This window comes from Xiphophorus hellerii, chromosome 8, assembly GCF_003331165.1.
Source record: "Xiphophorus hellerii strain 12219 chromosome 8, Xiphophorus_hellerii-4.1, whole genome shotgun sequence".
Classification (NCBI taxonomy): domain Eukaryota; kingdom Metazoa; phylum Chordata; class Actinopteri; order Cyprinodontiformes; family Poeciliidae; genus Xiphophorus; species Xiphophorus hellerii.
Genome location: NC_045679.1, coordinates 27047799 through 27059846, shown reverse-complemented (window position 1 = coordinate 27059846; position 12048 = coordinate 27047799). Strand labels below are relative to the sequence as shown.

The window sequence follows — 12048 nt, the reverse complement described above, 5'->3', positions numbered from 1 at the left end:
GATGTGTTGTTGCAATAGTAATCCTGCTCAATTTGGCTTGTTATTCTGTAGTTGTGTATTTTCTGAGGTGGTAATCTAGGCACGATAACAAATTTTGCTGGACGATAAATTGTCCAGCAGTATTGCGATAAATGATAATATTGTTGTTTTTGAGACTATTTTCAAGTCATATAGTAATGGAATAATAATGCAAGAACACATTCTCAAATATCAATAAACTTTAATTTCTGCTGAACATTTAACACTGAAACTGGAAGACATTTTAAATATCCAAAATAAATAAACAGAACAGAAACGGTAAATAAAAGAAATTCTGAGGTGTCTGTAAACAAAGTGTTCAAAAAAGGGCTAGTTGAAACCAAATCACCAAACTGAAGACTTTATCATCCAGTTTTTGGCAGGAAGAGAAGAATGATAAATCATGCCAATGGAAATTGAGCTTGTTTTAATTTATCATGCGATTAATTGATTTATTGATTATTGTGACAGACCTATGGTAATCAACAGGAAAAGTTTCAGAATATCAAATAGAAGCAATAAAATGTGTCCTCTTCACATCTGTGTAGTTCTTTTTAGAAAATATATAATTAGAATAGTCCAAAAGTCATTTCAGATGTCCAGAATATCGTCACCTGAAATTTAGATTTTAAATTAGTTGAGAAATCTAGATGGCTGTCGGCATCCAGATGATTTTCTGTTCAGCCTACTGCTGTGTGTGTTCTGTGTGCAGGGTGCTGATAAAGTGTTAATAGGCCTATCAGGAAGGGTGTTAATTGATTCATTCTCCTTGGGCTTATTCTCATTAACACCCAGTCCCAGGATAGCTTGTATCTCTCCAGGCCCCCCAGAAGCCTCCCATGTGTCCCTGTTCCCTCCCTGCAGTTCCTCCCTGTGGGGGGACGGCTGGCTGGCTGGCTGGGAGGCTTCAAACCTGGGTCAGGATCTCTGAGGAAGCTGGAGGAGGCATGTGGATGCTTTAATAACTGACTTTTTTTTTTATTTGTTTGTTTTTACAGTATTCGCAGTGTAATGCAGAAGTACCTGGAGGAAAGGGACGAACTCACTTTTGACAAAATTTTCAACCAGAAAATTGGTAAGTCTCACCTCTTTTAAAGGGAGTAAAGCTTTTTCACACCTACCATCATTCCGTCTCCTCTTCTCCATGTTTCCAGTCTATGATCTCTCCTCTGATTGTGATTATTTATACCATAAATCCTATAATATTAAATCTAAACATTAGCAGCGTTAAAATATCAGTCATGAGGTCCCATCCACCATTATGTTTTATTAGCTTCTATGATTGTAAATACATAGTTGTAAATAATGAACACTTTCCACATTTATTGCTACCTCTGGTAAAGATGTGTGAACAGTGGTGCCCCCACTGTTAGTCCCTCCCTCACCCCCAGAGAATCATTGTCAGGTCATATAAAGGTCATAATCATCTTCAATCAAGACATAAACGTAGAATCCAATAAACATTTAAAGAAAGAAATTTATAAAATCAAAAGTAAATATAATGGTAATAAAAAATGTACATATATATTTATTTATTTTAATTACTATTTTCATTTTTATTTTCATACATTTCTTTATTTAAACTTTCTGGGGACGCCACTGTTTGTAAAGACTTTAAGAGTTAAAAATCTTTCTTACACTAACGTAGTTTAACACCGACAATTAAGAACCAAAACAGACGTGACCTTATCTGAATGCTTTTATGCAGTGGACAGGAAATAACTGTTTTTATTCACCTCTGGAAACTCATCGAGGTTCGTTTTTAATGTGCACCTCTAACATTTTCTATTTCCTGTTTTTTTAAATTCTGTATCAGTATGACTTTATGGAGGCTAGTTAGCTTAGCCATTCCTCAAAATGCGAGGAATGGCATTTCCTCGCCTTCATGTGAGCCACCTAGGTAATATTTGTGAAATTTTATTTTAAGAAAGAAATGGCTATCACCAGTCAGAACAATAATGAAAAAGATGAAATCAACTGTAAATACTTTTTTTTTAAGAATTAATTTATGAGACATTTACATATCTTCAGCAGAGGGGCCAATAAATGGTGAGCTACTGTAAATACTTATTGTCTGGTATTTTGCAGCGTTTTAGAGTGGAAGTTTAAAATGTTGCAGAATGGGACATGAAAATGCATCATTCTCATGTCTATAAATAAATGTAAGTGATTTTATTTTTATGGGCTGAGTGTCTGTGGCAGAGTGGTGTTGCCTCAGGATGGCCTTCATCAGAGACATTTAAGGGTTGATCATCAAATGACCACATAGATATGATCCAAATAAAATTTGTCTGATGCTTTTCTGATTGTCGTTGGAAGCAAATAATGTGGCACTAGAGCCACACATGCTGGCTGTGCATGTGGTTTATCTGTGTAGTTTTCACCAAAAGCATGGCTGTAGAATCCAGATAAATGGAGCTGCGGTGGAAAACATCAGGATCAGCAGATGTATGAGCGTTGGTGTCGGACCTGAACCCAAAAAGGTGACGGGTCCGTCTCCAGCCGCGGTTCTTGTTGTCTCCAGAGGGGCTTTCTTTGAAACCAAGCGGTTGATCTGTGATGCTGCTGCTGTGAGGGCTGCATGTGGGCGGCTTGTTCTGCTAGCTAGCATCATGTCTGCTGCTTCCTGAGGCCGGGTCAGTGGAAGCTCCTCCTCTCCGCCATAGAGCACAGCGTCTCTGTTCACAGCTGACCGGCTGTGTGCCTTACCAGGGGACCGCAGCCACCCTGCAGGCCTGCGCTTGGTATACTTACACTTCTCACCCCCCACCCCGCCCCATGAGAACAGGCGGTGTTAATTGTCCCTGGCTCCGTCTTCGTCTCCGGCTCCTCTCTCTCTCCGTCTCCGTCAGGCTTAACACTCATTTAATTTCTGTCGGTTGTGTTCAGTTTCATCTCCTCCATCCTCTCCGTTTTGGTCTGGACATGCATGCAAGATGGATTTTTTTTTTTTTTTATAAGTCAGTAATACTTGGGGATTTCTTTTGTCCAGAAAAGGCGTGACCTCCTTAGAAAACTATAAACGCCCAAGATCACAGCAGGATCATGCATCTGTAGTAGGGCTGCAGCTACCGATTATTCTGACAATTAATCAATTCAGATAAGAAAATGTGCACATTCTGCAGATTTTTCTATTAACCACATAAGCCTTTTTATACAATATTAGAAATGCCTTAAAATATGCAAATTAGCAAATATTTTAATCTGTTAAGTAAACATTTCATTGCTTAGGTGCTATAGATGTATCCTTTGCTACAAATGATCAAGGGTTCACTAACAGAATGTTTGAATTTTAGGCAATCAAATGTAAAAAGAGATTTAATTATTTAATTTGCAAATATTTAGTGTATTTCTAATATTGTATAAAAAGGTTTTAAATGGCAAAATGAAAAATCTGCAGTATGTGCCAATTTTTTTTATCCGACTAACCATTAGATCAATCGATTACTAAAATAATTCAGCTGCAGCCGTACTTCTCATCTAAATAAGTATTTGTCACAGTAAAGCCCGTGTAGAGCTATAATAATAAAACGTTAACAAATCCCAGTTGTTTTGCCTCAGGTATTAGGTTGGACAAGGAATTAATTTTTTGTCTAGAGAGTTGGTAGATTTTTTTTTTTTAAACCTCATTTTAATAGAAACATTTTATTTAAAAGACAAGCATATTCATAACAGAAAGATGGGTATAAAGCTAAATTCTCCGATTTAAATGACTAAACGCGAGATGATAAATTTTCCACAAACTGTTGTTTCTAGGTACTGTATTCCCAATTGTCCAGTTGTTCCAATAACTGAGCTCAAAGAATGCGGAACTGTCTTCTGTCGTTTTGCAATAAGCTTCCTGGTTTTAGCCAGCTGTTTTACATATTTTATATTTCAATAGTTTTGCATGTCGCTCTGCATGAGGTGGCTGTTTGTACATTTCCTAAGAAATCTTCTGGAACAATGGAGATGACAGCTTGTTTTTTCATCAGTTCAGTCATGACAGACAAACCTAAACTTCTGCTTTACTAAGACGACTCAGAAATAATTTCCATGCATTCCACTGATTTTCATGTTACTACATTTAGACAAACAATAACCAGAAACTTCCTAGAAATCCATTCAAGTCTTGGTTTTAAGCAGCAGGCAAAGTGTATGTGTGCATGAAGTGAAAAGCAGCAGTGCAGAGAAACTCTGCCATGCTGCGCCTCGTTTTACTACAATCAGCTCTTGTGACCCTCATGGCTGCAGAAAACCCAGATCTCAGCAAATCTTCCTCGTTCCTCACTGAGCTTCCACTTCCAAAACTCACTTTATCTTCTATTCCAACTTCATCCTCATCCTTTTGTAAGGCGTTCAGATTGGTGAATCTATGGAAGACTAGCAGTTACTGTATGTCACAGCTCACACATGGATCCTTTGTGTTGTTTAGGAGGAGCTTAACTTGCGTCACTGAGATGTAAATGGGACTTTTTTTTTGGATTGGTATCAGAGCTGTTGTGTAAAAGTATTTTAGTAATCGAGTATTCTATCGATTATTCAAGTAGTCAAATAATTTTGTCAAATAAAACATTAGTAAATACTGGCCCAAATTTTATATCGGTGCTTACCCACTCTTCTTAAAAAAAAATCAACCTGCAACAATAATAACTCACTTCCATCCATATATGCACCATTTCCTTATACCCATGTCCCTAGCGGGGTCAGGAGGGGTGCAGGTGCCTATCTACAGCGAGACATTTTGGGCGAGAGGCGGGGTCACCCTGAACAGGTCGCCAGTCCATTGCAGGACTTTTTACGTCAACGTGGATAAAAAATACACAGAAACCTGAAATTAATCAGTGCAATAAACAGGCAAAAGTAGGAGGTAGTGCAAACTACTTCATATTCTGTGTCAAATATTTGCATTGTTTCTCAAAATGCTGACATTTTAGCGATATTAAAGGGGAGCATCCCTTTAATGACTGCTTTCTAAACAGACGTTATAGCTCTCATTTTAATTTACTATGCAATTAATTGAATTATTGCTTATTGTGACAGACTTGACTCTGCTGCCCATTTGTTGCCATCAGAATGGTAGGAAACTTATTTTCTGGTTTGTCTGTAAATCAATCAATCAATCACATTTTATTTGCATAACACATTTCAGCAGCAAGGCATTTCAAAGTGCTTTACATCATATCAAACACAGAAACACAATGCAAAATGGAATCAACAATCAAAACACGACATTAAGTAAAGTTCCATCAATAAATTTGTAATTGATTAAGTTTCAAATACAATTCCAAACAGGTGGGTTTTTAGTGGAGTTTGCATCCATAGAAGGTTTACCTGTTACACTCCTACTGTGTTATATGGAACAAAATACCTGTTGCTGTTTTTATTCCCACTCACAATCACACAGTTTAAAACGATGTAGACAGCATTTTAATGGCCTTCTGGCACAAGGCTCCGTACACCTTTCTTAAAGCTAAATTGCTCTAAGCAATATGTTCCATCTAACTACATACATCTCCTCTCCACCTGCATGCATACACCCGCTGCGCACTTTACCGAAACAGTAACTAGGCAGCAGCTCTGGGTGAATGTTGAATTTAAAAAAAAAGGCTACATATGCATTGCATGTAAACATTTTCATCAATCAATGAAATCTCCCAAATTTCTCGGACAGAACATGAAATTTTTTAAGTCAGTTCAGCTGTTTTTCTGTATCAGATGATACTAATCGTGATATCGGTATTGGAAGTGAAAAACGTGGATCAGTGCATCTCTGGTCACCACTTTGTACAGAGCAAGTCTTGAAAACGAAACATTCTCATCACTAGTTTTCATTTAAAACTGATAGAGGCAGAACAGAGCGCCCATCAGTCAGAAGACCTCATGAATATTTTGGCACACTCACACACCTCTCCCCTACTGTACGGGTAGTTTTAGGATATTTACAACCTAATAATGAGGCGAAGCAGGCATTGAAAACACTTTACCATGGTAACGTTGAGATCTGGGAGCTGTTTCTACTCTAATATACCAGTAAATTATAGTTTTCTACTGGGATGATTGATTTCACAGCTGCGGCCGGTTCACTAATGCGCCCTGCTCTTTGTTTACTACTTCTGTTTTGTTTTTCGTCTCAGAGCTTTCATTAGTCTTGTTTTAATCTGCAGCATCATAGAAACCAAATTAAAAACGCATTAAAAAGCTCATATTTCTTTTAGATGAGATCTTCGGCGATTCGCTAGTCGTGTGTATCTCGAGGGCACAAAACCTTCTCCAACCTGCTCGTTTATCGCAGAATGGAGATTTTAATACGAGCTGCGTTTACACTAGAAGACAGTCTGACTTCATTTCCGTGGGCTACTGTACTCCTGGGTTATGATCGTGTCTGTGTGTGTTTATTGGACTACCAGCCGACCCTCTCCTTCCCCCCGGTTGTTTGTCGGAATATTTTGGATTTGTGGGTGTGAGTTACGATGGCATCAATTGCTTTCTAAAATGAAAGCTATAAAATATGACACTAAACTCTGGAGGCAGGGGAGACGAGGGGGGTCATTCACAAGTTGATTTGGATTTCATCATCCCTGCCTCTCTCTGCCTTGCGGCTCTTCCTCCATTTTTATTCTTCACTTTTTCTCTCTATTCTCTCCTAATGTACCTCCCCATCTCTCTCTCTCTCACTCTCACTTTTGCTTTGGCATTCTCCCTCTCCATCTGTCAGACTTCTGGAACGGGTGATGGAGAGTTGTGGGTTGCTTAGCAACTGCGGTTGCTGTGGTAACCATGCCAGAACTGCTGCATTTTTCGAGTCGACGGAGAGAAATGAAATTGATTAAAGGAGGAATGAAACAGGTGATGGGAATCAGAGGGAGACAGAGGTGCGGAGGGGGGTCTTTCAGGGTTGGGTGGGTGTAAAAGGAGAAACCCTCTCGTGGTCGGCGTTTCCCAGAAAGCACCGCAGCTTGTATTCTGATGTCAGCACAGTGCCTAAGCCACCTGGCTGTTTATTCACCAATCATGAGTCACGCCGTCTCTATTCCAGAGGATCCCACAGCAGCCGCTCCGACTCACCACGTCTAGCAGCTCTATGACAGTTGTTTGCAGAAATAACCCCTCAGAGTGCACTTATAACCCCCTCCGCCCCTTCTACCCGCCCACTACAGCTGTGGTATGAGATTGTCTTCCCCTCAGCTCCCCATGCAGGGATGTGCTTAGCTTGGTTGTAAAAGCTTTAATATCTTCAGGGCTGTTTTATGCCCCTCATCTAGTCGACTCGGCATTGCTGGACAACTAAACCACATCGCTGAAGACCTGCAAAGCGTTACATGACGGAGAGACACGCATCTTAATTCAGTTCTGTTCAACACTTCGTCCCAGGTCAACGGCAACGAGGCAGTTCAAAGTGCTTTACATCACAATATAAAAGCAATCACAATATTAAAGAGAACTCTTATTTAATGTTGGACCATTTCATCCAGATTCTGAAGGTCAGTTTTCTAGAATTTAAACGAGAGTAGAGTTGCACTGGGCTGATGCTGGTTGCTGTCTGAGTTGCTGGTTTAATTGTCATCATGTTCCAATTTTCTAACACGCCAAAAGAGATAAATTGTGCTGCTCTTTGTTTGGAAGTATTCGGGTTAAATACAACAGAAATGAAGTTGTTACTGTACAAGATTATTCCCATTTGTGCTTCAAAGCACTCATCTTTAATTAAATTGGAGCATTTAATCCAATTTATCTGATTTTTATTAAAGTAACATCAAAGCATTTGCTTCTGGTTGATCTGGTTGCAGAAGAAAAATGAATGGAATTCTTGGCTTTGATCAGAACCGATCAAGGGAAAACCGTCTGATTTGGAGCCACAGATTGGTGCATCTCTGAAATGGAAACTAAAAACAACAAAACAAAACAGGAACACAGTTCAGAATTTGATGCTGACATTATCAGAACGTAAATATAAAAGCTGACTTTCTCAGAGGTTCACAGAATAATAAAATCTGTTGGAAAACTAGTTGAGAATCTAGAAAATGATGGAGTTTTGAAATGGAGAATTTGAAGAATTCTGTATTGTGTGATGTATCTAGGGCTGCATCTAACAATCATTTTGGTAATCAATTATTCACTCAAGTATTCACTGCGCATTCTGCAATTTTCACTTAATCATATGCTCAATCATTTATACAATATTTAAAATGCATAATATAGAAATAAAACAATAATGGCTTTTTAAATGTGAAAAAAATACCTAAAATGCATTAACTGGATTCCTTTAGTGAACAGACATCATTTGTAGCAGCTAAAAGATGCTTCTAAAATCAACATGTGAAAAGCTCAGCTCTTTCTGCTTTATGTAACATCACTGAAGTATAGAGTTAATATTTGAAGTAATTTTTTTGGATTAACTAATTAATAATTGGACAGCAAAGGGAATTTGAAGGGTCACAGAATTTGAAGATTTTTGTTATTCTGTATGCAAAACATAGATGTTTTTTGTACAGTTTAATTACTGCTGTGACTGTTTTCATTTCAGCAAACAACCTTTTTTTGAGTCTGACAATTATTTCTTTAATTGATTCATCATGATTAATGGTTTCAACCCTACAGATATCCTTTTTTTTCTGATTCCTTGAAGGCCACCACATTTAGAATTTTCTAAATGTCGTGGCATAAACTTGCATATGTATATTTTTTCACCTTACATTCAAAGTTTCCGATCTTTTCCATGCTCACAAACATTTTTATGTGTCAGTGTGACTCTTCTGCAGACCAGTGGTAACACTGGTGCATGTAACTAGTAGTGTGAAACGTAGTGTGTGTTGGAGGAGACCTGGCAGCTTGGGTTGATGCAACCGGTTTCCTACTGGCGACCTCATTGTGCTTTCAGGTTGAACACGTTTTTGAAGCATGCCGCTGTGCTTTCAGCCTTTATTGTTCACAACCTGAAACCCAGCGACACGATAAAGGTCACACCACATGTTAGCAGACGCCTCGGTTCCGCTCAGACGTCTGAGGCTGGTGTTGACGTCTTGTACTGAGGGACGTGCGCCGTGCTGCTTCATCAGTTCTCCTCAGAGTCCCAGAGATACTCTGCGTATGCTGCTGATCTGCATCCAGTCCAGTTGGCTAATCACGTCTTTAAACACATGTACAGTATGAATCATGCTATTTGTTAATATTTCTGCAACTTCTACAAACAGTCCTAGTTGTTTCAAGGTTAAACATCTGCGTGTCAATTTGTTCAAGATATGTAGTCAAACAGTGCTGTGGTGATAAAGTTAGGAACCTTTTAGACAGTTGATTCCTTCTTAAAGTTAGTCGGCTCATTATGGTTGACTGCAGGGGAAACCCACCACACAATCATTCATTAGCATTCTATTGCTAATATTTTTATTTCATCCAGAAAACCTGTTAAGGCCGGTGGTAGACTGCTGGGGCAGTCGGTCGTCCAGCTGCCCGCTGTGTTTGTGAGTTAAAAAATGTTTAAAATTGGCAGGAAGTTTGAAAATATCATTGGAAAATTATGTGTTATTGGAGACATTACCTAAATGTCAATTATGAAGCCTTACAAAAGGCAAACTTAAAAAAACTAACTTAAACAAATAAATACTTAGCACAAGTAAAGCCTGGTGGAAGATTAGTTGCAGTTTATTTTTACATTTGACCAACATATTCAACCTATTGTTTTTGTCAGTTATTTATTTTACATTGCCTGTTCTACTCCTGACTGCACTGGCTCAACAAGTTGTGTGTTTACATGTTTGCCCAAGTTTGTGAAGCTATTGGTGTATTTAAGTGTTGTACTGATGTAGCATTAACAAATAAATGTGTAAATCAGTAAATTCTAAGTCAGTTCAGTTCTGTTTTTCTGAAACGAATCGATATCGGCCTATGCTGAACATCAGATATCTGCATTGGTGTCAGGAGTGAAAAAAGTGGATCGGTGCATCCCTAGTTTAGACATGGCAGGAGTGTCTGCATCCTTAAAAAGTCTTAAAGATAAAAAAAAATCCTAAAAGAAAGGATGGAAATTATTTTCCTCCTTGCACATCACTTTCTGTGCAGCCTCAGCAGTTGGTGTAGCTCACCCTGTGCATTTAGGAATTTCTATAATCTTCCATATAGTCTTCAGGATTGCTTTTAAATTCCAGCTGCATGTGAGAGAACTCTACTCTGTGCTCTGGAGCTCAGGTTGTTGGTGGAACATGAAAAGGAATTAAACATCATCAAAGAACTGCTGCAGCTGTCAAACAGTTGGCATATTATGTTTGAAACGTCTCTTCATAAAATCATAACGCACAGTGCAAGATACCTGATGTACATGCTAGCAGCTAGCATGGTCTCTGCTAACGCTATTTAGTGACCATCAGTGAACAGCAGTCAGTAGAATACATAACATTGTTTGCTGAATCCTGAAGCAGGGTGAGTGTCTGTCACACGCACGCACGCACACACACACACCCACCCACCCCCACATGCGCACACACAAACACACACCCCAGACAGAGAAATGATGGCTCTGTGGGACCCTATAAAGGTCAGTGTATGTATAATGTAGCACAGTCAAGTCGTCCCCTGACTCACATGATTTATTTATTTATTTTATTTTATTTTTTGTCTTTTCCCATTTTGCCTCAAAACGAAACAAAGCTGTTTTGTCACCTTGGAATGAAAACAAGGCACAAGGAAGAGATTTTTTTTCCAGACTTTAGTTTTTCCTCTCCTGTTTACACATTAAATTTGTGAATTTCTGAAAATTCACACATTTTTTTAGCAGCAGGTTAGTCAGTTCTAGGTAGTAAAACAATACCACATTTTGTCAAGGAACATAAAATGACAATAAAAATCCATAAGGTAGGCTTCTTTAAAAGTCACTATGATAAACAATACAGTAAAATTTGTTTATGCTTGTACTGTAACTGAAGTGCTGGAAGTTGGGGTTTTATTTAGCCATTTGTCATTTATAATGTCCGGCAACTCTGAAGGGAATTATTTGTTTTTGAAAATAAACCTCTATCAGTTAGCAGCTTTTTTATTTGGTCTTTTACTTTAGATAAGAGCTGAAATGATCAGATTAATCATAATAAATCAGTTACTGAAATAATCAAACAATTTGGTAAACCAGTAACCATTAATTTAAAGTATACACTCTAAAAAGGCCATTTGCTGAAATAACACAGTCAGTTTATCTAAGTCATAAACTGTACAAAAATATATGTATTTTGCATTTTTGATAAAACATCTCCTTCGTATATAAACATGTCTTAGTAGCATAGTTTTAGCTTCAACTTCAACAAAAATTTTTTTCGTTTGCTGTCCAATTATTAATCAGTTAACTTCAATCTATTGATGAGTCAAGCAGAAAGAAATGAGCTTTTTATATTAGTTTTTTACACTGGTTGTTGCTCAACTGGAGTCATTTCCTGTCACATGGTTTCCACCAGAGACCAACCAGGACACAAATAGCACTTGCTCAGTGTGTTCGTTTTGCCCCACCACTTTTAAACAAAGAGCTGGTCCTCTTTTACTCCAACCAAACATTGTCCTAATAGATGAGGGAAAACGTATCCGAGCTCCAAGCCTCTCCTGCTCAAACCACCGCCCTTCATCCCCTCATCTGCTTCACGTCCTTTACCTGTCCTCTAACCTGTGTTTAAGCAGAAAGATGGTCTGTCACATTTGGTTATTGTCATAGAAACGCAGTCTCGGTCATGGATCTCATAGGTGCACCATGGATGGTGAAGTTGATGTTGATCTGATTGTTCAGAGGGTTCATGCTCTGAGGACAGAGAGCGTTTTCTACAGATTCCTGGTTGTTTTGACGTCCCAGTGAAAGCAGGAGTGTCCCTGAGCAGCTCGTTACCCTTTGTGTTGTTTGCTGGAGGTTTCAGACTGGATGGTGTTAGGGTTCATTTTTTTGTCAGTGGTTTGCTTTCTTTTTAATTTTAGTTCCTTTTATTTGTATATAGAAAGGTCATTTTCTACTGTTATGCTGACTGTTGGATTTGGAAAGTGCCATTTAAAAAGTGTAGAGTTAATCTCGACCTCTTTGGTTAG

At 38.5% G+C, this 12048-nt stretch overlaps 1 protein-coding gene across 1 annotated transcript in view; it reads left to right on the top strand.

The window, feature by feature from the left end:
• Positions 1–12048, top strand: part of grk3 (G protein-coupled receptor kinase 3) — a 79476-nt gene that overhangs the window by 21877 nt on the left and 45551 nt on the right. The window contains exon 2 of the mRNA XM_032570453.1: positions 1017–1093. Within this exon, the coding sequence (XP_032426344.1) occupies positions 1017–1093 (77 nt within the window). The remainder of the gene's footprint in view (positions 1–1016; positions 1094–12048) is intronic.